The sequence below is a fragment of the Sander lucioperca genome, chromosome 17 (assembly GCF_008315115.2).
Source record: "Sander lucioperca isolate FBNREF2018 chromosome 17, SLUC_FBN_1.2, whole genome shotgun sequence".
NCBI lineage: Eukaryota > Metazoa > Chordata > Actinopteri > Perciformes > Percidae > Sander > Sander lucioperca.
The window spans coordinates 6101399-6127619 of NC_050189.1; the positions used below are offsets into that span (position 1 = coordinate 6101399).

A 26221-nucleotide genomic window follows, 5' to 3' on the forward strand; every position below is an offset into this window, starting at 1 on the left:
TTAAAAAAATATGTTAGCTAGGTAAATTGGCGTTGAAATTGTATGTTATTATCACTGACTAGCCCATAGTCAAAAAGTAAATAAAAAATTAACCAATTAATTCACATAACAGGATGTAAGTGGAAGTGAAGCCTCTTGCTATGCTCATACTCTTTGTGTTCTGATGTCAGTATCATAGACTGTACAGTCTATGGTCAGTATCTAAAGACCAAGGAGGGCATCAGGGTAGTGAGAGACCCGTTGTGTACCACTGACCTGCTTCACAAGCATGTGCACTATTTATTTACACTATCACTCTTTATATCACCCACTAAAATACAATGTTGATGCGGTTTTAATTTTTTTTATCCCCAATAAAAAGCAATTTTATTCATCCAACTCTCTATAAGTATCACTATCTCACTATTTGGTGTAACTGCAACAGAAACATCAGTGTATTTTTTGTCCTGCATGATAAGTCAACGCTCTATGGAACATCTGTGGTCTGTGAATTTGTATTGCAGGTTTACTATCTTACATTTTTTTTGTCATTTTTATTTATTTTAATTTTATTTATCTTTCTTTATAAAATGCTAGCTATTAAATTAGTGGTATTGCAATCTTACCGCCATTTGTATTAAGTAGGCCTATAAAGAAGTTATCTAAAGCTACAAACACACACACACACACACACACACACATATCCTATATTTAAAAAAACAAGAGACTGAGTTACAAATCAGGAATATTTTTATTTAAAAAAACAAATGAAACAATGAACACTTCTCATCTCCACATCTGTTTGATTGACAAAAGTAATCATGAAAAAGCAGTACTACAAAATATGTCAAATTAATACAAACAAAAAACAGAACTAATATAACAAGTACTATCTGATATGTACAAGCATTATAGTTTATCATAATTATTGTTATAGGCAAAAGGCAAAAGCTGAAGACTGCTGCTGAAGAAACAATGGAATGTGCAAAATACTCTCCACAAGTCCACAAGCTTAGGACACTCTGAGCTGAGCAGAAATCTACTGCTTTTATAGGCAAATCCCGTTCCCACGAGGACACACGGCGGAATTTACAAGCTGTTAGGGAATGGGAACAATATCATTTCACATGACTTTAGAAAGCTAAGCTTGTGGAAGCCTGGTAAAGAAGACTCTCTCATCGTCAGAGGTATATCTGAGGACGGTGGAGAGAAAAGACACTGCTGATCACTGACAGAGATTATTGATGGACCAAACAGCTCCTAATCTCTAACCACGACTAGTCAAGGACAGAGGAACCGTCGTTACACTGTCACAAACACCGGCCGACACAGATACAGAGGTACAGGTAAAAACACACAGGAACAAGTTCAAGACTTACAGAACAACCAGTGTTTTTAAAGAGACTTTAGGAAAACGTGTAAACTGTAAGAATGACGGGATAGTTGTTGATGAAAGATCAAGAAAAGCTGTGAACATTGAAATTGTGACTTCAGAACAAGCATCACTTGTGTTGGTTTAAGTTATCAGCAACCTCCCCAAAACCTACAAATCTATCTGAATATAATCACAATTTCTTCACATTTTAGTTTTGGCAGTGATTTTGTTTTTAACGTTCTCTTTCAGACAAATATTTCCAAGTTCAGTTCAATCAGTGAGCAGTAAGCTAGGAATCAGTTGACCTTTAACCTCTCTGTGGAGGATACAAGCGAAAGAGGCATCAATATACCATTTAGGAAAAGTTTAGATTCACATGATTGCATTAATTACGCTACCAACACTACAAGGCAAAGAGCATTTTGAGTTAGTAGAGGTTGTCTCTAACAGCAGATACAAGATCATTGACCCTCCAGTTTCAGTAAAAGAAAAAAAAATAATCAAGCATTTCATTCCAAAAAAGTAAATACATTTTGAAAAGACTAATTTTGGAATCCATTTTCCAAATGTAAAAAACACGGTACCCTTTCATAATAAAGTATAATTTAAAAAAAACGTTCTAAGTTGTCACTAAACTTTATTAAATATTTAAAAAAGAGCAGCAAGATGCTATTACAATGAATAAAGTAAATTAAACATTGTGTTGGCATATTTGGTTGAAGGATCCCTTTGGTTCATCTACAGTATATCCTTATTTCAATTTATTTGGCTACTTAAGGGGCAGTAGAAACAAGCTGTGAACACATCATTCACATATTGTCATTTCGTAGTTATTAGTAAGGTATTATTGGTGAACAATATAGCAAATGGTTGCCTATTAGATAGATATATCCAGTAGTGAAAGAACAATACCATCATTCCAGTTGAGCTGTGTTACTGGCCACCTTATGAATTCAAGTCCTATATTCACTCTCATTTTTGCTCTGTTTGAGTCTCCACCAACTCCTGAGGTAAATATCTGGCATTTAGCTGCTAAATGCTCCACTATGTTCCCCAGGTAGTTGCTAACGGCATCTGTCTGCTGTTTGGTGCTGAGCAGGTAGAGTACACTTGGTTTTCAGATGAAATCAGCTGCTTGTGATGGCTGATAAGAGCCATGAGAGTGAACCAAAATGGTAAAGTTACGGGCCCTTACACCAAAACAATGAGCTGAAACGCTCTGTAGACCTGAAGGAAACTGAAGAGTTGGGTGATCATTTTCTGGGTGTTTGTCACTATGAGCCACAGATTTCAAATCCCATGTAATAATTTGACCCATTGTTAAAAAACAAGTGTGTGTAAGAACCATATTGTTTTTATATTGATATATTGTTAAATAACCAGAGGGACCTAATTAATGCATAATAGCAGATCAATCATGAACTTCAATGCATTCTTATAATTATTTATTAACGTTAATGAAGTCATTAGTGACAAATTGGTATGGGTTGTTTTAAAGCGGTACCAAGATGAATGTACTTTTTTTTTTTTTTTTTTTTAAAGCAAATGTCTTAAGATTAGGTTTCAGAAGAACAAATGATGTTTACTTGTATGCTTTTTAGTGTCAGTATTTTCAAATTTAATTATTTTTGGAATGAAATCAAACTACAGTCAAACTACAGCACATCAACACTGTACATCAACACACTGAAACCCAGCCCGTGTGTGAAGGCTATCAGTCAGTCTGTCTGTCAAGCCCTTAACTGGTTGTCAGCATCACAAGTAAAGAAAAATGAAAGGTTTCAAAGGGGGTGCTTTCACGAGGCCCACTGGCTGTTTGGTTTTTGTTGTTAACACCAAAAGGTTCAGGAAAAGTTTCCAGACTGGCTATCTTTCAACTGTTCATGCAGACTTGAAAATGACTGCACAGGCCAAACACCACCAAATGATTAAATTATAGCAACACATCTACTTGTGCGTTAAAACTGCACATGTAAACTAAATTCAATACATTCAAATATTTGGAAGTACTTCTAATCAAATCAACGCCAAACTGAGTGTTTGTTCAGTGGTCACAGACGAGCTATTAACCAAACAAGAGAGTGAACAAACAAGCAAACCCTCCGGTGTGAAACCTACGTGTAACAGGTGCTGTCAAACCGAAAAATGAGCTTTAAGACGTGCTGCTGACATCACAACTGTAACACTGTAATATCGACAAATATCTAAAACAATCTATTTTCAAACCAACAAAAACATCAGCATTTAAATCAAAGACATTGGCATTAAGACTGTTAAAAAAACTATTTTTCTAATACTTTACTGGAGACGGGAGAGTGTTACGATGTAGGTGACACAAGGCAGAGCTACACAGGCCCGGTAAGCATTGCATGTTGCTTTTAGGACAATTATTATAAACTACTGTTGCAGATAACATTCTAGGATATGCACCGAAGTTAGTTGAATTTCAATCGACATATTTCAATAAAACAGAATTTTATTATGTGATTTTGTATTTTTTGTGTTTAGTGGTGGAAAATCTGAATTTGCCTTGTGCCAGGTTACAAAGTAAACAGAACGACCATTGCAGCTTTTGCAGTCCGAATCTGATAATCAATGATATTGATAATGGCCACATCATCAACACACAGTGCAACACACACACACACACACACACACACACCCTATTTGCATGCTCTCTGTCAGATGGTAGAAAAAAAGTATTCCTCCTATTTAGTGATTTAGTTTTTTTAAATTTCTGACCACATTACATTTATTTCACCACATACACGCACACTTGTTACCAGTTACTGTACACTCACTAATCACCTCAAGACATCCTAGAGAAAGCATGTAGCAGAACTGTCAAAATAACTGACATCAACCCAAATACTGTTTTTCCTGATAAAATTAAGGTTATTAAGCAGTCTGAAGAGAAATGGAAAATGCTTATAAAATTAATTAAATTTTTTTTTTTTTTTTTTTAAACCAGGTTCACTGTTTTCACTCAAGAGAAAGCTGCCAGTATGTTGCCAACAAAGAAAGATTGTTATGGGGACAACTGGCAAACAACATTGTGCTTTATTGCAGGTGTTTAACTCCCATTTTTCCGGTAAAGATACTCATGGAAAAACAGAGTTTATCCATCATGTTCCCATCAACGCTGCTGAGTTTTGGACTGTTTAAATATGCATTTTGTTGTTTCAGTTTCAGGTTGCATATTTGCTTGGGTTAATCTATTCAGCTGTACTATGCAAACCCCCGGATGTGTATTTTTAAGTGCATAGCAAATAAGAAGATAAAGAAACCTACGCGTTACAGTAGCCCCTGCCCTGAAATCCTGGAACTCTTCACAACAACGTACACTATGCATCACAAAACAGCGCGAGGGAAGGTTTTTCTATTTTTCCACAATAACACAATTTTAAAAAACACTTCCCCTTTATATATATATATATATATTCTTTTTTGAAAGGAAACATTTGGCATTAGACATCCAAATGACTTATTTTGGTACAGAAAAAATATTCTAAATTATATGGAAGCCCTTGAAATAAAAATAATAGTACTGTTTTTGAAGGGGATCTGTTGAAATTCACCCCATGCAAGCCTGGTATTTGACAGCATTTTGTGAACAGGGGAGACTTTTTTGTGTTTTCGCTGGCTCATGCAAACACTGAAGTTCTATTGTGATACTTTTTTATTTTTAATTATTGTTTTGCGGCACATGAGTGGTGTATCTGTGAGCATGCTTGTGTGGATCAGGTCTTGATCGAGTGAGATGAGTGGGACCTTGAAGAGGTCGAAAAGTTGAGGGTCAGACTTAAAGGGCTTAAAATCGGTGAGTTGTTGCATGCTATTGCATTCCATAGAACGGAAACGTAAATGGCAGTTAGCTAATAAACTTGTGCTGTAAGCCCCTTGTAAACACCCACACACATACACACAGACACACTGTACATTCACGGGTGCATGCACACTCGCCACACACACAAACACACACAAAAAGGGGCATTAAAGTGACTAGTAACAACGCTGCACCCCAGCACCACCCTCTTCGACCTCTCCAAAGAGAAATAAGACGGCAGTAGCCAAAATGAAACTAACGAAAGAAAAAAGTCCAGCCACTCGACGTCTTCTCTCAGATCTGCAGGTGCTATGAGGTGGGGTCTTTGCGCGAAGGTGTTACAGGATCGAGGAGAGTTGAGGGTCAAGTCAGGACCAGAGCAGGAGACTGGCGCGCACCCCTAAGATTGGGGCTTGCTGTAACCGAAAAGTCCGACAGGTAGGTATTTGACGTGAGTGGGCCACTGGGCGGCCAGCTGGAAGAACTTAACGTCGTTCCACTCCACGCCGTCTATGGACACTGGAGGGAAACAGAAGACAAAACTCAGCTGAGTAGCAGAATGATGAAATAAAACTGAAACAACAAAAGAAAAACACAAAGTAGTAGTGAAACAAACACACAAACAGAACCGTCCTCATCCTCCAGGTTACCTTTCAGGATGGTCTGTTGCTGCTTGGCAGAGCAGATGAGTCGGCTGATGCCTTCAATGACCTGGCTTTTTGAGTCTACATCCTTCTCCCTTGGCTTCTTTCCCAGGAAGATGGTGGGAACTGAAGAGAGGTAGAGAGAAATTGTAAAAGCACTGTGTGTGTGTGTGTGTGTGTGTGTGTGTGTGTGTGTGTCATTATGTGCTTGGACCTTGAAAATGAAATGAAATCCTCTAACATCTGATGATATTTCCTCTTTTGATCCTGATCTCACCTTTCTTGTTCTTCTCCTTGGTGACCACGGTCATGGCCATGGTGCTGACCTGGGCCTGTGGGTCGCTGCTGCCCCCGCCTGGTAGCCTGCTGACCTGCAGTGAGCGGAAGGCGCTCTTCAGTGTGTTCTTGCAGCCCGTGTCACGTCGCTCGCCCTCCCTCCGCTTCTCAGCCAGGGAGGCCAGCCAGTAGTCGACCTGCAGGCCGATGGCGTCCACGCCGTGAGACATACTGGGACTCCTGTGGACGGAAAGTGGTTATGAAACCACAGTTGATACTTTCAGCAACAGTTAGAGATACATTTTTTTTCAGTCTTAGGTTTCAACAGAACAAATGTAAGAAGGAAATACAAAACCAGGAGGGGACTTTGTCAAGAGAAGCTCTGCTGAGCAGGCAACCTTTTTGTCAGCCTCTGCAGTACCTGATCTGCCACAATTCATTGATATTAAAAAAAAAAGAAAAAAAGATGTACTATATTACGTTCAACACCAAATGTATTCTGCAGAGGGTGAAATAGAAAAATTAGATCAGACACAGCTGCAGTCTGTCTGGCTCTTCAGAGATGGACTGCAGCAGCAGGCAGAGCATGAATCAACTGAGTCAAACGATGAAAAGATGACTGAAGTATCAAAGAGTTCCTCGCGTCTGGGAACTGGTTCCTAGTCAGGCTAAACTGGTTGACAAAACTGGTGCCAGGGACAGAATATCCAACTCTTTGCTCATAGAACAAACATAGACAGCTACTAGTTATTTCTAAAGTCACAATTTTACATTCAAAACATACGATATGAAGCATAAACTGTACTTAACTGTCCCCAACAGTGTGTAATGCAGTCATACTAAGTGCTACCTGGTCCACCTAACATTAACAAATAAATCTAACACCAGTGAAATAAATGGTCATTCAGAACTTACTTTTTATACTGATGATACCTAACATTTTAAAGGTAAATGAAATATGTTTATATTGTGGTATCAGTGCTTTCAAATCAAATCAAGCTTTATTTGTCATTGCATAAATACAGTGTATTAACACAATGAAATTCAAGGTGCCACTCCAGATCAGTGCTTTTAAAAAGAAATAAATAATTAATAAAATATGTAACAAACAAACACCAGGAGTTGGGGATAATGATTTGAGTTATTTTACCTCCACTGATAAAGAGAGCAAGGAGAGATAAAGGAGTCTGATGCAAAATGAATGTCAAAGAGGGCAAAAAAGGAAGAAGAGAAAGAAGGGAGGAGGTCAGTCTTACCCTTGTACTGTCAGGACGCTGCCCGTAGAGGGGGAGGAGGGAGGCGTGGCTGCCTCTTTAATCATCCCTGTGGGGGAGCTGTGGGAGGGGGGAGACGTGGATGGGACAGCCAAACTCACCGCCACGCCCTCTTCTGTATCTCCTTGAAAACCACAAAATGAAATGAACATTATCGCATCATCAGCTAATTTAGTTTGGGATGTGTGTTAAATATCTATTTCCAAACACTCACCTGTTGGAGAAGGACCAGACTCGATAAGACCAACCTTCACTACCTGGAAAACAAGAAGTGTTGTCAGCAAAATGTCTAAATGATCAGCAATAGTCTATCAATTCTTGTTCTTTCTTTTGCAACCTACTGCAATAGCAGCTCAAATCTTACCCCTATAAAAGGAATAAACTTCTGGTAGGAGTCTTCATCTCGCCTGGAAATGGAGAGGACAGAGAGTATTAGTAAAAGCATACAGAGTAAATGCTGTGGTTTGTGTTTGTGTGGCGTTTGTACTTACGTCCTGTGTTTGCAGGTGAGCATGGCCTCAGCGATGGGCAGCTGGTGTGTGACTGTGGCTCCACTAATGTACTGGGAGATTCTTGCCGCTACATCCAACTGATCTGGAGATGAGAGGGGAGACATTTGTGTGTTTGTGTTCAGCGTTTATCACCCACGGAGGTTTGCAGGTGTTTATCCGTACGACGGGTGTTACCTGTCTGTGGCGGCTCAGAGCGGCTGAACACGTCTCTCCACGCCCCGTCCAGAAAGGAGGAGCTGTAGCGATTGTCAAGGGCGCCGAGGTGCTTGGCAACCGGGTGGGAGCCTGATGGAGGAAGGAGATGGAGTGAAAGTGAAGGGACGGAAAGAAAGTGGAACAACAACAAAAACACAAAAAAAGTGAACATGCTTTGAAAATAAAGTGAAGACAGCTTTATTTTATGAGGTGTAACTGTAGAGCTACAATTGAGCCAATCAGTGCAACTCTCAGGATACTGAGACACAGTGACGAGATACAATATCTCTCTAAACTAAAATCAGCATGCACACAAGTGTCTGTGTGTAATGAAGTCTGGAAAATAAAAGAACAGAGGTTTGTCACTCCACAGACACTTCTCCCCAAAATAAGAAAACCTTGCTGCAGCATGACTCTGCAAGAGCTTCTTAATCACCAAGGAAACGCACGCAGACTCTCTTACCCAGAGGCACGACCAGGAAGCGCATGTGGTTGAGCCAGTCGGACGTCTTGCTGGCAAGCTGAGTGACAAAGAACTGCAGGATGGCTCCTAGGTAACTCTGGCTGCCCACCGCCGCCACTTTCACCGCTCTGGGCATGGACGAGTTACAGTTACAGCTACAGGGACAGAGAGGGAGAGAGAGAGAGGGAGATGGAGAGAGAGAGAGAGAGAGAGAGAGAGAGAGAGAGAGAGAGAGAGAGAGAGAGAGAGAGAGAGAGAGAGAGAGAGGGAGGGGGGGGGAGGGAGAGAGAGAGAGAGAGATGGAGAGAGAGAGAGAGAGAGAGAGAGAGGGGTGTCATCAGTGCTGTGTTACCAGGAGAATGTATCTGTAACCACTGACACCTAGACATCAATCGTTTCATCTTAAAAAAAAGTCAGAAAACAGTGAAAATGTCCATCACAATTTCCCAGAGCCCAATGTGACATCCTCAAATTGTCCAAAACACCAAAGATATTCCATTTACAATGATATAAAACAGTGGAAAAGAGGAAAAAGCCTTACATTTAAGAAGCTGGAAATTATTGTTATTATGAGTGTTAAGCATTTTTCCTTGAGACATTACAAAGTTCCAGGTTTTATGACTCCGATGATGAAAAACGCACATTTCTGTATAAAACCAAAAAACATGGAACCTCTACCATTAACGTATTTATCTCAGTTTGGATGTTTACAAGATATATAATAATATATAATAATAAAAATAATAATCCCTTTTTGATGTTCACTGTTATTTACCAGTTTGTATCTTAACCACCATTGCTTCATTTTTCTTTATCCCTATTTTCCCTTATATACTTTTGGCAAAGTCCAATAAAGTAAACTCAATATTGTGTGTGTGTGTGTGTGTGTGTGTGTGTGTGTGTGTGTGTGTGTGTGTGTGTGTGTGAGAGTGTGAGTGAGAGAGAGATAGGGAGACACAATAGGGTGAGGAGGAGAAAAAGGGAGAGATAAGAGAGGTATAAAAAGTATTGTTTTGACATAAAAAGAAGTCAAGCTATAGATGTGGAGTCATAAGGGCAAAGATGAGGAGGAGGGAGAGATGTGGAGGACGAAGGAGAAGAAGAGAAAAAAGGTCAAACAGAGAAACAGAGGACAGAAAACCAAAAACAATAAGGCTTAGAGCAGGAAATAAGACAAAGAAGATGAGTCATCCTGCAAACCATCTGTACGCAGATAAACATAATGTGTGTGTTTCTGCGTGTGTGTGTGTGAATGTTAGCTTTTCACAAAAACACTCACAATTTCTGAATGCGAGTGAGCACAGCTGACAGCACCGCCTGGATTTCAGCCGACGAACACGTGCAGACCACCGGGTGCCTCTGTACCTGGAGCTGCTCTGCAACATACTGCAACGCACAAACGGTTCAGATGCATGATGAAAAACACCCACCAGATGTTGTTAGGGAAATGCTTTACACACACACACTTACCTGACCCTGCCAGTCAGTGGCGTTGACCAAGATCAGGCTCTCTGGGAGCGCGGAGTCCGACAACAGAATATGGTTCAGCTGGTCGTACACTGCCTTCCTCAGGAGCTACACACAAACACACACACACACACACACACACACACACACACACACAGTACATAAACCCCCTCTTCAGATGACTCAGCAGCACATGCTTCAGGCAGGTCGTAGATTATCAGGATGCATTTGTGTTCTTTATTTTGAAAAGGCAAGAAGAGAGCGAGTAGAGGAGGACACAGAGCAAAGGTATGTTGGGGCAACATGATGATGTACAGTGCTGCTCATAAGTATTCATACCCATGCTAAAGTTGACTAAAAAAAGGAATAAAAAAATCATCTTTTGGAAATTGATCTTAATGCCTTAATTAAAAAAATGAGGAAAAATCTGACCTTTTAAAGGACACCAATTTGTTTTGTGAATGAATAATGTAAATAAATAAATGTTCTTCCTTAAAATACAGGGGCCATAATTATACATACCCCTATGTTAAATTCCCATAGAGGCAGGCAGATTTTTATTTTTAAAGGCCAGTTATTTCATGGATCCAGGATACTATGCATCCTGATAAAGTTCCCTTGGCCTTTGGAATTAAAATAGCCCCACATCATCAGATTGGCATGGTTTTATTTCAGTTAGCCTAATAGCTAACTGAGATAAGATCCATATCAATGCAAATCAAACCAGCTATTAGGCTAACTGAAATAAAACCATGCCAGTCTCTAGGTATGGTGAAGGGTATGTGATGATGTGGGGCTATTTTAATTCCAAAGGCCAAGGGAACTTTATCAGGATGCATAGTATCCTGGATCCATGAAATAACTGGCCTTTAAAAATAAAAATCTGCCTTCCTCTATGGGAATTTAACATAGGGGTATGTATAATTATGGCCCCTGTATTTTAAGGAAGAACATTTATTTATTTACAATACATTATTCTTTCACAAAAAAAATTGGTGTCCTTAAAAGGTCTGATTTTTCCTCATTTTTTTAATTAAGGCATTAAGATCAATTTCCAAAAGATGATTTTTTTATTCCTCTTTTTAGTCAACTTGACCATGGGTATGAATACTTACGAGCAGCACTGTATATCCGAGGTTAGAATGATGCTGTAGCTTATGTTAAGATCCTGGAAAGGATGCTAATTTACCGGCGTGCTGTGTCCCAGCTCCGGGGATCTCTCAGAGTCTGAGCTGTTGGTCCGTTCACTCAAGGGTTTGGACAGCTGTCTCTCCTTCATGGGAGTGCTAATGCGCTTTTGTCTGGGCGTATGGCCCCCGTCCAACCTGGGGGGGGACACACGACATGGTTAAAAAACAGGCTAAAATTTCTTTAAAATGCAGGGATCTCCCCTCCTAAAAAAGCCCAGTCTGCTCTGAGTGGTCAGTGTTTCTGGGACCTTTAACTTATGTGTTTTATTCTAGGCCTCAACAGACAAAGAAAGAATGTCAGTGATCTCTAACAACAGTAAAGCCAAAAATATTAAGTTTGCTCAAAATATTTAGCCATAAATGAATAACACATTCAAATGAAATGAAATATCTTGCAGTTTGTCCCCATGTGAGTTTTCTTTTTGTACTATGGGGTGATTTGTTACCTTGGTGATGGCATGGCCTGAATTTCACTTTTGCTGCTCTTCAGAGGTGTACGGGGTTTCTCTGCTACTGACACCATGATGCAGGGGCCCACCTCAGCAAACAGCTCCTGATCTGTTAGCTCCTACACACACACACACACACACACACACACACACACACACACACACACACACACACACACACACACACACACACAGTCAGAAAAAAGAGATACTGGCAATCCTAAAGCAATCTTCTAAAGACACTTCATCACTTTGCACCCCATTCTTCTGTTCTCTCCGTCTCGCTCAATCTGTCTCACTTACTGCACAGATGGCAGCGAATCCCCCCTCGAAGTGATATTAACAAAGATCCCGACACACCATTAACTCTCTCTACTTCACACACACACACACACACACACACACACACACACACACACACGTCTTACCAGTGTGTCGGTCTCAGACAGGGCCTCCTCCAGGTTGCGGCTGCGAGAGTGTTTCATCTTCTCTAAAGCAGGCTGCTCCCCCTGCTGGTAAGACAAGGGAGCAACCGTCAGTCTACAGGCTTAAAGGTCCAGTGTGTAACGTGTTTAGTTGTTCATTATCAAAATCTGTGTTGCCCGTTCACAAACTTGTCCTTTTTCATGAATATTTACCACCACCATCAATTCCAAGTATTCCTTTTTGCTTGAAATTTTACATTTGCATTCGCATGAACTGGGGTAGACGCCATAGACTGTAAGAATGGACCAACAGATCCCGTTGCTCTGGACGGAGACCAGTGAAGGTCAATTGAAGCACTTTTCCAGTGAGCGCCGAGCGTTACTGCGCAGCCTCCAACTGAGAGAGACGACGTAAATGTGACGTGAGCAACCTGTCTCAAAGTTGTAAGTCTTCTGGTAGCTGTGCCAAGAGAAATCTCAATCATTCCCAATCTTGCAGAGACGGAGAGTGTAGGTATATGTAAGGAGATAACTGGACACAGGCTAATTATTGCTAACTAAAATGCTAGTTAACATTAGTAATTACACTTAAACAGCTAATGTGAGATGAAACTGCCTGCGAGCTTCTCCTGTACTATACGGTAATTCCTCTACTATGCGACAGTAAGTCGCGTGGTTAAGACACAATCGTTAGTCTATTTTTACAAAAACGTCTGCTATGGAGCCATAACGTGAGGTACAAGGTAATGGAGCCTTTTATACATTGTCGTGTTTCTTTAGAAATAAACAATGGACAAATAGAGTGTTTAAACGCTTCAGATGTAAAGTTATTTGCTGTCAAAGTGGCGCCAAAATGAATGGCAGTCAATGGAATGCTAACGGGAGGTGATGGCTTTGTAGCATTAAAATAGCGCCATAGGAGGTTCGCGGTCCGAGGAGAGGCTTACCCCCTTGGTAGACGCTCCATATTCATGCGCCATCTTGAAATACGTTAGCCGGTAAGGGACATACAGGACATACTGCTCCGCCTTTTGTATTTTCGCTGTCACATGGTAAACTCACAGGTGCTGCTAATGCTGCTAATGGGTATCGTAGCTTCCCGGCCCCGGCAAGTTTGAAGAAGGAAACATTGAGGGCCACACGTATTCAAAATGCAAATTTCAGGAACAGGAGTCTTCTTCTTCGCCCAGAAAAAGAAAAAAGGATATTGAAACGAGCAAGAGACCGGCTTTTTGAAGCGTGAAGGCTACCGTAGCTGTAATACGTACTTTGAACTGCGTGGTGCGAGAGAGTTGATTGCGATATATGATCTCAACGCTAGAAGGGAGAAATTCCTACACATTGGACCTTTAATAAAACTCGACATTTAGTATATAAAACTGTAACAACAGAATTTATTATACAGCAACAGGGGAAAAAAACACCATAACCAATCTAACATAACAGCAAAATATATTAGTTTTCTCCGCTACTTTACGCAATATGCAGTTATTCATTTTCACACTAGTAAATGGGATTTAAAACTATTTACTGAAATGAAAGCAGAGTTTTCCACTAAAAACATCTTTTTAGGAAGTGTGCAGACACTAGTCACAACACAAAAAGGCTTACTTCAGTATTACTATGAAAGAGGGAACTGCAGCGGTTTGAATGCAGCCGAGACATCCAGAGAAATCCATTCAGCACGGCGAGATTCAAAACACTTTTTATTGAGCAGATGGCGACTGTCAAAGACGCTATTGGATTTCTGCTCCATTAAGGAAACGTTGCTTAAATGTTCTATTTGCACACTGTCTCCCAGCATGGCGATTTTCATTGGCGTCACATTTGGGACGTTTATCTCATCAATGCAGAGCCGCATGCTGTTTTCAAGCTTATGCTGCTTCAATTTGTGGTGCATTGTTACACTGTTACTGTATGCTATTGAGTGCCACGTGGAAACTGTGAGTGTGAAGCACTTTGTGAAATTAGTAATTAGGTTAAGACTATGTGAATACAGTCTATTGTCTACTTATTATAACATTCAAATGACTTCTAAACCACGGGGTGAGGCATGACATTACAGCAACAACTGCCACGATGCATAAAAGGTTTGAATGAAATGTAAAAGAACAAAAGCAAAAACAACTACATTTAGAGAAAGAAAAACAATACAAAAAAATGCAATCCAAAATCTCTGATCAAAACTAAATTAATTGGAGGCTAAAACAGAAAAAGGTTTGAGAGTTTAAGCTCAATAATAACCTCAATAATCTAAAACATTTTTTTGGTTTATAATCCCTTAAAATAATCTGTGACCACTCATCATAGATTACATATGTTGGCTGGTTGTGACCAAATAGAGTTTATTACTTCTCAGATTGTTTAATTATATATTTTTTTATGTATAATTGTTATTGGTGCAACAAAGTTTAAAGTCTGTACAAATCACTGTTTAAATTTTTTTTTTTTCCATCGATCCACCCATCCCCCTCCCAGATGCCCAACAACTCACCCCATGAGTACACAAATAGCAAAAAAACAAATAGATAAAAGACAAAAATTAAGCAAACACATGTATGGCAAGAATAGCAATACTAAACAGCTGAAAAATAAGTAAATAAATGTCAAAATAAAATAAAGTACAAAAATAAGAGCAAGAATTATGCAATGTTCTAGGTCAGGCTCAGGATATATTCCACGGTTGTTGTAGCGTTAAAACACACACACACACACACACACACACACACACACATATTTAACAATACTTTTAAAAAAGCCTTTTGGGTGTCACAAGGTAAATCAGCTCTATGTAGTCATAGGTGTGTATTGCACCTGTAACACGTGTCTTTTGTACATAGTTTAAATGAGGTCTTGTCTGGAGTCAGTTGCCTTTGGGAACAATAAAGAGTTACTGCACCCAGCTCCCAGTGAGACAGAGGAAAAAAACAAACGGTTCAGGTCTTCCTAAGTGTCACATGAACGCCCCACAGCTCACATAAGTGAAATTACTGCTGATGCTGCAGCTGCTGCTTCCTCCTCTTGGATATAAGTTACTCACCGGGCTGAAAGTGTCTCGACCCAAACTGCCTTTGCTGTTCAGGCTGCCGATCTCCGTCTGGGAGCTGGACTGAGACATTCCCTCAAAGAAGGGCCTGAACACACACAGACACAAACATTAGAAAACAGATTGTGTCTTTTGTTGTTTTGTCATTTTGAATTGTCATGGTAGGAGAAGCACAGGTGTCATAATAATGTTAATATGATTAAAACTTAAGAGAACTGTAGCATTGTATTATGAGGATAACATTTATTTATGTTGCTCCTTTGCTTTTTTAGGTTTCATAGCACTACATTATAACACCATCAAATAGTGCTATTTTGAGTGCTTTGTTATATTTTGAGGAAAAACTGAGGCTGAGATCACAGGAAAAGACTAAAAATAAGTTTGAAGACCCATTTAAAAATGGTTTATCCGCTACTCTTTGACTCTGTTATTGACCTCTTAAGAACAAACCTTTCCGGGGGTCGTAAAAAAAGGTTTCTGACATTCAGTTACTCTGACTTAAAAAAATAAAAATGATAAGGATCACAGGAACCCCCAGCTGTGAGTTATTATAATGTAACTTAAGGAAACTGAAAACTTCCTAAATCTATGCTTGTTATTTATTATTATATTTGAAAAATATTCTTTTTTAAGTTAAGGTTTAGGTCAGCTGACCCAATTCTGGTTCATTGAAACCTCAAATAAACTTTAATATTTGACTGCAGTGAGCAGTTTTCACCAACAGAGGGGGCTCTGAATTGTCAATGCAAACAGTGAGTCCCATCGGTGTTTGCATTGTCGAGCATGCAGCACCAAAGTGTTTGTAAGTACAGTGGTAGACATGTCCAGGTAGGTGACTATGTTGTGTACTGTAGGTGTGTGATCTGTCATATTACACCTGTGCTGTTACCTTAGCTTAGGTTTGGGTGTGCTGAGGATGCTGTCGGTCTCCTCCATCTCCGGCCCGCTGTCGCTGGGGTTGTACATCTCCAGACTGTCGTAGAGCTCGTCCAGGTCCTCCTCCACCTCCTGGATCTGCTCCCTCGACACGTGCTCCAGGCCAAAACCGACCTAGACGAGATGCAGAGGACACAAGTAAACAACCTGACAGAGTAAAAACTGGTCCTGCAGCTTTGATCAGTTCTGTTCAAACATATAGAAACTATAAAAAGTGTCAACTTAACAACCTGCACCCCTGAACAGTAGGTCTGGGTATCGTTCTAAAACCGCTATTGGTACCGATACCAATACCGTGACTTTGATGCCGGTTCCTGAACGATCATTACCAATTTATAAAATCCATTTTAACAAAGACAATGCTGTAACAAAGAAATTACAACATTATGAATGCATAACATAATGTTTTTCCTGCGTGCCTCTACGACATGTAACGTTGGACAGCCAATCAGCAGGATTATTAGATCTTAGTAGAAGCATGCTGCATGCTTATTGTCTCACTGACGCTGATGAGATTTACTCCTTAGGTATTGAAATTTGGAATTGAATGATGAGGCATTTTTCGATACTCGATACTAAGGAGGAAATTTGGTCGGTGCCGAAAAAGTTCGAACTCGGTACCCTGCCCTACTGAGCAGTAATAACCTCCATTCAGTGGAGAGATATGTTGATTCTAGTCTATTTCCTCGACGTTCCACTTCCGGGATTGCTCCGGTGCATGTCACTTTCACACGACAAAAACAACTTTTGAACGTACCGAACCGAGGCTATTTTACAGCAGCTTGATTGGTTTAAAGAAATGACAATAAACCAGAGCACGTTTTTCTCCCATCCCGGAATGCTGTGTGGACTAGCCAGACCCTCCTCTGCAGCAGGAGGTCTGGCAATGCGAGACTATGTTGATTCCAACAGTAATACTAAACACAGCCAGTTTTCCATGTTGACATCAACATGTACCCACAAGGCTCTGCAAGTGTAAACGAAGCGAGATGTTTACATGACACAGTGACCTGTTCAACATCAGCTCAGCCAGGATTCTCATTAAGTACAATACACAGTAGCAACACTAAGAATGCACCAATCCTACTCTTTGTTTCATTTAAAATCTGTTTTACCTTAAATGGATTAATCGTAAAGGCACAAGCTCATGTACATGTAAGAAATAGCCTAAACATCAATATACAGTATGTTTTTATAAATGTTTTCATATAGAAACGTTGAGGATTAGTTCGTTTTTGACCTGGTATACAATAGCATAAAACCAGATAAAAGAAATAAAAGAGATGTGACAGGAGAGGTCGAGAAACTACAGGAGGCACAAAAAAATACAGAACTAATTATATACAACATGATTCAACAAAATAATATTAACAAAAATAAATGACAATAAGAAACGTGAACGAACGTAAACTGATGATTAAAAACATTTATATGCAAAATTAAGGTTAAGACAAACAGGAAAAAAAGCAACCACACAAACACAACAATGTTCAGACACACAAACAGACTCAGATGCAGGAGTGTGAGCAGTGCGAGATCAAACACTTCAGAAGCACATAAACACATTTCTGTTCTATTTTTATGGACAATGTTTAGTGTCTCAGCTGAATCTCAGCTGTTCTGCCACATCACTCCCACACACCTTGCCGTGTCTTCAAAGCCAAAACTGAAATACATTTTGACTTGTCGCAAATACACGCTCTGATCCTCACGTGTGAAGTGGAAGCGTGTGATATCAGAAGGCAAAAGCCGAAGCACCTACCTCGTCGGTGACTTTAAACCTTTTCAGCAAGGCGACAAACTTCTGCTTGATGTTGGGTTGCTGTGGAGAAAGAAAGAGGACAACATGAAACGCTCAGGAGATGGATGCTCATATTTCTGTGTGTCGCTGTGTGTGTGTGTGTGGGGGGGGGGGGGAAAGAGATGACAAGAGCTTTTCACGCTTGATGACTCAAAAAAGCAGCAGTTAATATGGCACTACCAGGCCATATCATATATCTTGTGTTATTAAACACAAAAATTAAATATGTAAGAGCGTGCATGTTTTTTTGTGAGGTCAACACCTACCAAGGGTTGTTTATGTATTGAACAAGATGAGTTATTTAAAAAGAAAGGTATAGTGCTAGTTAAAATGTATTACTAGTAACTCAGCAGCTTAGGGTTTGCGTTTGAAGTTTGACATTTGAAAAAGACTGGAAAACATGACCGTTAGCTAGACTGTATTATTCTATAAAAGGCAGTGGATCTACAGCTGCATGAATTTATTTTTGGCCCACATTTCTCCCACATTGACCTTTTAAGTTGATATGGCAATGGCAGCAGTTACGGAGCAACATTATCAATCATTTGGAGTTGTGTTTTAGCTCTGTTTTAGGTCTCTACCGACTCCTGAAGGAAATATCTGGCTCTTTAGCTTCTAAATGCTCCTCTATGTTCACCAGCTAGTCGCTAACTGTGTCCATCTGCTGTTTGGTGCTTAGCAGGAAGTGCACAGAAGGTTTTACTGCAGCCAAAAATGACTATGAGAGCACTGAGAGTGAACTAAAACAGTAAAGGTGCAGGCCAGACAGCTAAACAGTAAAGCAACAGTTCGTATTGTGTGTGTGTGTGTGTGTGTGTGTGTGTGTGTATGTGTGTGTGTTGTCCACAGGCGGTGATGTTGGAGAGCAGCAGTGACAATCTAACCAAGACACGCACAGGCACAGGCACGCACACACACTCACACACACACACACACACACACACACACACACACACACACACACACACACACCTTTTAAATTGCAATTCCTTTGCAATTCCTTTCTAATTTTCAGGATTGGTGTACATCTGTGTTCCTGCTGAGTGTGTGAGTTTGTGTGAGTTTGTGTGTGTGTGTGTGTGTGTGTGTGTGTGTGTGTGTGTGTGTGGGTGCGCGTGTGTGCGTGCATGTGCTGTCTTGGTTAGATTGTCACTGCTGCTCTCCAGCAGCAGAAAATGGATTTATAGAAAAAATAACAACAGAGGAAGGGAGGGAGGGAGGGAGGGAGGGAAAGGAGCAGATGAGGAGGAGAGGTTGAATGAGGTGAGGCAAGAGGCAGATGAGGGGGAAAGTTGGGGAGTCTAGTAAAATCAAATTCATTTGAAAGGGCTTTTTCACAAAGCAGGTTTGCTGCAAATTGCTTTTTTAGACAAAACAAGCAGGTACAGATGGAAAACAGATCGATGGAGTGAGGATGGGTGAGGTGAGAGAGGTGTTTTTCTTACTCTGGTGATGGCAGCATTGGAAGGGAGCTTGCGCCTCGGCTTCTTCTTTCTCACCTCGTCTTCTTCGTCATAAAGGTACTGAGAGACGGAAAAGGAAAAAAGTGGAGAGAGGAGGGAGAGAAAAAGTGGCAGCCGGGGGAAGGAGGAAAGCAAGAGAAGAAGGAGAAGAGATTAACTCTGGGTAGTTAACTTGGGTTTTAAAAGGAGAAGGCTGATGAATTTTTCTTACTGTCAACAAATCCCATTTAAAGACCAAAAACAACAATGCATTGATCCCACAAACAACTTAAGTCTGTGAACTTCTATAGTTGCACTTGGCGACTCTGTATGCTATGTAATCCATTCCACAAACACTGTCCGGGTGCTGCAGATAAGCAGTAGTGCAAATGTAGTATGTTAATCCTCAGTTTAAAGTAGACCCAAATAAATGCAATATTTATTCTTGTTTGGGTAACGTTTGATAAAAACTTCAGTGCCCAGCTGTTTTGAAAGACTTTAAAAAATGAAACTAAATGTTTGTGAGCCATTTTCAAAGGCTTAAATTAACATTTAGTCGAAACCAGGAGCCACATTTAGGTTAGGGAAGTCAGAAAGTTTAGAGATACAGCCTAAGGTAATTTCATGATTTTTTCCATTGTTTCTAAAAGTTATTATAACACTGTACCTATCAAAGTACTGCTGAGGTCATGATGACATTGCTACAACATGAGCGGTCAGACGATTTTGCAGGTTGTAAACAGGCCGACCGATTTTTATTTTGAGGTGAAACCAAAAGTAAATGCCTGAAATGTCGAACTGCGTGTTTTTTAAAACCTGGATGATTGTCTGACCTCTCATGCTTCTTCACCAGTCTAACTTCTTTTTAGCCAATTGTTGCCGTGGTCTCAGATCTCAGTAATTAACTCGGTGGCTATAATGTTATTGGGGCCAGAACTACAAAAGAAAAAGATCCTTATTAAATAGCAGCTGAGAACGATTTGCTCTTTTTGCCTTTATTCTTCCGTGTCTCACTGTTCTGGAGGACCCACCCCCCACATCACAGAACAAACTTGTTAACACTTTTCCAAACACACCTGTCCATGAATGGGGTCGTCGCTGCCCTCCTGTTCTGACGAGTAGCTCTCCTCCTCCTCTTCGGAGTAGTTGTCGATGTCTGGGGAGCGATCTGGAGAGACAGAGGACGTGTGAGGAGAGGAGGACAGACACAGATAGAGAGCGAGAGACACGTGGTAAGATGATTTGCTTACCGGACATCTTTGCTTTGGGTCCCTCATGGTCGATGGGCTGGCTGGATAGTGAGTAGACTCTGATCTCAGCGACGGGCACCGAGGCGTCCTTCAGCTGGCTGTGGAGCCCCAGGACCTGGGCCCCCTCACTGGGGTGCTGCATCACCTGGACGCAGAAAAAAAACAGCCAATGTTGGAGTGAGTGGCATTGAATCTGTGCTACATCCAGTGGTGGAAGAAGTATCCTTTACTTTAAAAAGTACAAATACCACATTCTAAAAATACTATGTTACAAGTAAAAGTTCTGCATTGAAAATGTTACGTAAGTAAAAGTATGTAAGTAACATCAGGAAAATGTACTTTAAGTATTACAAGTAAAAGTACTCTCAATGCAGAAAAATCCTCACATTTTAGAAACTGGAAACGATCCAAACAGTTGTGTGTTTGATGGTCTAATCATTTCAGCTGCACTTGTAGGCCGTTATATTGTTGGGAGGTTTAATTTGTAATAGAGCATCATATTTTATAAACTACATGTATTTTGTGTGCAAAAATCTTAATTTGTAAAGTAACTAGTAACTAAAGCTGTCAGATTAATGTAGTGGAGTGAGTAAAAAGTGGCATGAAAAGAAAAGACTAAAGTAAAATACAAGTACCTCAAATGTGTACTTAAGTACAGTACTTGAGTAAATGTACTTAAGTTACATTCCACCACTGGCTACATCCTACAACTTTTACAAAAAAAGCAAGATGATGCCGTGTTCTTCCCATGATGCTTTTAAACATTTAAAAATAGCAAATTGATGGCAGCACAAAGAAAATATAATGGAATTTATTTATTTATTTAACTGAGTCAAATGCAAAATGCAGCCATTAAAACCAGGAAAAATACTAAAAGAAAATACTAGATGGTAACTAGTCTCATACAACGATAGAATATTTTACCTCCACTTGAGTAAATAACATATTTATTGAGAATACAAATAGGCATTCCATGTCATTGATTGACATTGATTTCCAAGTATAAACGTCAGTAAAATACCTGGGTTGTATCCTAGAAAACAACTTGGATGGCAGGAATATGGCCAATAAGGTTTTGAGTAAAGTCACGGGACTCACAAAGTTTTTAGTCAGAAACTCTTATTTTAGCAAACGCCTTAATTTTAACCCACTTTGAATTTGCATGTACCTCCTGGTTTGAAGGCCTAACAAACCGACTTAAAGGGAGGCTACAAACAGCACAGAATAAATTAATAAGAGTAATTCTGAACTTGGGCCATAGATCGCATATAGGTAGGTCACAATTTGTTGAGCTCAACTGGCTCCCTGTGGAGTCTCGGGTTACTATGTTAAGACTGACCATGATCCATAAAATATTGTTTGGTAGTGTCCCAATTTTTTTGCCGTGTCTTATAACTAAGGTAAAGGACACACACAATATTTATACTCGTGGCAGCATATCTGACCTGTGTCCTTATAAATTTAAGACAGTGTTAGGGAAAGGAACCTTTGCCTATATAGGGGCAGTTCAGTGGAACAAGTTAGATCGTTATATTGAAGTCCTTTCCAGCCTGAACTCTTTTAAAAAGAGTATCAAGGCCTGGTTACTAGAGAGGGTTGCGGAATAGATCAAAGGGCAAGTCACCATTTTTTTTTTTTTTTTATGTTATGTCATTGATTATTATACACTCTGTGAATTTATTGTCTTGTCCTGATGTTATGTGTTGAGGACCACAATGGAAATAAGTCCTGGACTTTATTGTGTTTTTATCCTTGATTGTGTTTGATGTTGTTTAATTCATATGTAAGGCATTCTTAATACAATTAAATCAATCAAATCAAATCAAAAATCTATCTATATTTCTGAACGAGCCCCGATGTGGTTTGAATTAACTACTGATTTTAAATGGATTACAATTATTACACAATTGCACAATTATTGAAAGTAAAGAAGATTGCAATCATGGTTCTCTCATACACACCACAGGAACATGATTTAAACACCATTACGGGAAGAGGTGAAGGGGAAGAGACGGATGAAAGAGAATGAAAGAAAGGCTGTGTAGACAGAGAGAAATACAGAGAGACAGGTTAGGCAGCGAGAGAAGAAATGAGGACAGACGAGGTGAAGAGGTTCATAAAGGAACAAGAAGAAAAAAAGGAGGCTGAAGGAGATAAACAGAAATAGCAGTCAGGGATTAACAAAACCAGAAGCTTTCACCGGTCACGACACAGAAAACATCAACATGTGAAGCATATATTTCTCTGTGCTGCTGCAGCAAACCGCAGCATCGCGTCTCCTGTGTGAGTGTTTGTGCATCTAACTGAGTGACATCCAGCCTCTCTCAGCAGTCTGGTCACACTCGGAGTGTTAATGAAGTCTGAGCGGCTTATTATGGAGACAGCCTGAGACACACATTAAACAGAGACATTTCTGCTGTACATCCGTTCACTTTGCTGAGGTTCAGCTAAACTGCTTCAGATGCTACTGTATAAATGCTGCTGCTAGCTCTCCAAAGCTTCCTGCAGCAGCTCATTTTAAGCATTTTCCAGTCAGAAAGACAATTATGCAAATCTGACGAGGCAAAAATCAGATGCAATATACATATTTAATGAGAAACACTGATGTAATCGCCAATTTTCACCATGAAGAGCCTAAATCCACTGATGGTTCATCTTCTGAAACTCTGCCACTGCTTTTTAAAAGCCATTAAAAAGAGCCCACAGAGTTAAACTATTGCATTGACTAATGTAATGCATTAATTTTTTTTCTAAAACGCGGATAATTACAGCGTTTAAATGTGACTTTTTTGACTTTCCATTACTGCAAGGCATTATGTGCAAAATTAGAGGCGGAGCGATCTGAAGTTGTGCAAATGCTAGTGAAATGGACAAACCTCAATGATTCCATGATTTTACATAATTAAGTCACGTTAGGAAAAAATGTAGTAAAAGTGTTAAATAAGTAAGCTGTTTTTAATGTATTTCTGAAGGAAAAGGTACAGCAAAATTGTCTGGCTACTAAAGACCTTTATGGGTATTGATTGACTGATTGACTAAAAAACTGCGGTAACAAAACTGTTCCTTCCTAAAAACTCCGTAAAATAAAAGATGATTTCTCAGCATCATTAAAAGCACATGCACGATAAATGAAAAAAACATTTTAGACCCTGTCATTTTTATGTGATCTCACTCTCCTTTACTTCTTGTAAAATAATGTTTCTTTAGTGGCGACATCATGGCGCACATAAAAGTAACAACCAGTAATAACATTAGATTTTATAACAACCTTCCTTCACCAGTGACTTAATGTCGTTAAACGTTTCAAAGTGACACAATTATGTTGTCACTTTGTTGTCACCCCCCCGTTTCCTTTTCTTGTCTTTAATTTTTAATTTTATTTAACTTTTAAAATAAATAACACTATCTTTCTCTCACAAAGTTGAACAAGCAATTAAATGCACTCTTGCTCTATTCAGTACACTCTATTTTGCTGCTACAGTCTCGTTTGGTGTGATATGACCAGTAGCTTAAGGTGGCTAATGTTAGCTAACTTTAGATGGGTGCTGATTAATTGACATTAATGAGTACATTTGCCGACTTTATGGCTTCTGCTAACATTAAGCTGGCTTTATAAGCAAAGCAAGGGGTTAACTGACATCCAGCTGTAGACACAACTTATCCCTATTTTGCTATGTCTCAATATTGAATAGGACACTGCCGCCGTGCCATCGCCATGTTTATGTATATCCATACAGAGTGGTGATTGCTTTAAACAGGAGGTCTGCAGTGTAATGGGTTTTGCTAGAAGTACATTACTTAAAGGGAGCTGGAAACAGTGGTCAATTAATCTAGAAGTCATTCGGAAGAAAATGAATCAACTATTTTGGTAATCGGTTGTCATTTTTCGAGCAAAAATGGTGGTTCTAGCTTCTCAAATTTGAAGAATTGCTGCTTGTTTTTAATCATACGGTATATGATGGTAAATTATTATTATTTTTACTTTTGGACTGTTGGCTGGATAAAACAATCACTATAGACTCTGTAAAGTTGTGATGGGCGTTTTTCACTACGTTTTGATGTTTCATACACTTAAACGGTAAATCAAGAATCAAATCAGCAGATTAACTGATAATGAAAATAATCGGCAACTCTACCCATAACGCAGATATATAAATCCAGCTACATTTCAGTGTGTTGCAGATAAACACGATGATTTCTTTAAAGCAACAGACTCAAGAGAATCGTGGGAAATGAGGGCTAATTCAATGTGCAATTGTTCTGATTTGTGGCTGTGCTTTTACAATGTTTTCTTTGTGCCAAAGACGCCGCGTCCCAGCAGCCCTCAGGACTACAGACCAGTGGCTCCGACGTCCCACATCATGAAGACCTTCGAGAGGCTCGTCCTGGAGCAGCTAAGGCCTATGGTCAGGCCCTTCACTGATCCACTACAGTTCGCCTACCAGCCCAGCCTGGGAGTTGAGGACAGCATCATCTACCTGCTGAACAGAGTCTACACTCATCTGGACAAGCCTGCGAGCACTGTGAGAGTCATGTTCTTTGACTTCTCCAGTGCTTTCAACACCATCCGTCCGGCTCTACTGGGTGAGAAGATGACTGCGATGCAGGTGGAGGCCCCCATCGAGTCCTGTATTGTTGATTACCTGACGGGCAGACCACAGTACGTACGCCTAAAGAACTGTGTGTCTGACAGGGTGGTCAGCAACACTGGGGCTCCACAGGGGACTGTCCTCTCTCCCTTCCTCTTCACCCTCTTCACCTCGGATTTCAACTATTGCACTGAGTCCTGCCACCTTCAGAAGTTTTCTGATGACTCAGCAATAGTTGGCTGCATAGAAAAGGGTGATGAGACTGAATACAGGACTGTTGTGGGCAACTTTGTCACTTGGAGTGAGCTGAACCATCTGCAGCTCAATGTGACAAAAACGAAGGAGCTCGTAGTGGATCTGAGGAGGGCGAAATCACCTGTGACCCCTGTTTCCATCCAGGGGATCCCGGTGGACACTGTTGAGGAGTACAAGTACCTGGGGGTGTACTTAAACAATAAACTGGACTGGACTAGACAAGCCGAGGCTGTCTACAAAAAGGGCCAAAGTCGACTCTTTTTCCTGAGGAGGCTGAGGTCCTTTAACATCTGCCGGACGATGCTGAGGATGTTCTATCAGTCTGTTGTGGCCAGTGCTATCTTCTTCGCTGTCACATGCTGGGGCAGTGGGATGAAGGTCGCAGACACCAACAGACTGAACAAACTGATCAGGAGGGCTGGTGATGTCGTGGGGGAGGAGCTGGACACATTGACGACCGTGGCTGAGAGGAGGATGCTGTCCAGGCTTCAGTCCATCTTGGATAATGTCTCACACCCTCTCTACGACACACTGGCCCAGCAGAGGAGCACCTTCAGCAGAAGACTCTCACTCTTACCCAGATGCACCACAGAGCGCCACAGGAAGACGTTCCTGCCTGTGGTCATTAAACTCTACAACACCTCCCTCAGAGAGTCACACACCCCCTCTCTGTAATCATCTCATCTCAAATATAGACAATTCACTTCTCTTTTTATTGCACTATAATCATCTCAACATAGACAATCATTTTCTCTTTTTATTGCACTATTTGCACATAACACTGTACATTTCATATTTTATTTATTATTACTGTATATTTGTTTTTA

At 40.2% G+C, this 26221-nt stretch overlaps 1 protein-coding gene across 2 annotated transcripts in view; it reads right to left on the reverse strand.

Moving 5' to 3' along the window:
• Positions 1-711: 711 nt before the first annotated feature.
• LOC116053137 (phosphofurin acidic cluster sorting protein 1) overlaps positions 712-26221 on the reverse strand; it is a 67639-nt gene continuing 42129 nt past the window's right edge. The window contains exons 5-24 of one of the 2 annotated variants that reach the window (XM_031304084.2): positions 20551-20695; positions 20377-20468; positions 19304-19381; positions 17820-17879; positions 16011-16171; positions 15116-15209; positions 12079-12159; positions 11648-11769; positions 11201-11336; positions 10015-10119; positions 9824-9930; positions 8545-8699; positions 8061-8171; positions 7866-7968; positions 7739-7781; positions 7589-7631; positions 7357-7498; positions 6102-6340; positions 5831-5950; positions 712-5699 (exon numbers count right to left, since the gene is read on the reverse strand). In XM_031304084.2, the coding sequence (XP_031159944.1) occupies positions 5581-5699; positions 5831-5950; positions 6102-6340; positions 7357-7498; positions 7589-7631; positions 7739-7781; positions 7866-7968; positions 8061-8171; positions 8545-8699; positions 9824-9930; positions 10015-10119; positions 11201-11336; positions 11648-11769; positions 12079-12159; positions 15116-15209; positions 16011-16171; positions 17820-17879; positions 19304-19381; positions 20377-20468; positions 20551-20695 (2256 nt within the window). In that variant the 3' untranslated portion in view covers positions 712-5580. Of the gene's footprint in view, positions 5700-5830; positions 5951-6101; positions 6341-7356; positions 7499-7588; positions 7632-7738; positions 7782-7865; positions 7969-8060; positions 8172-8544; positions 8700-9823; positions 9931-10014; positions 10120-11200; positions 11337-11647; positions 11770-12078; positions 12163-15115; positions 15210-16010; positions 16172-17819; positions 17880-19303; positions 19382-20376; positions 20469-20550; positions 20696-26221 lie in introns of both variants that reach the window. The other variant, XM_031304083.2, reaches the window with a different exon arrangement.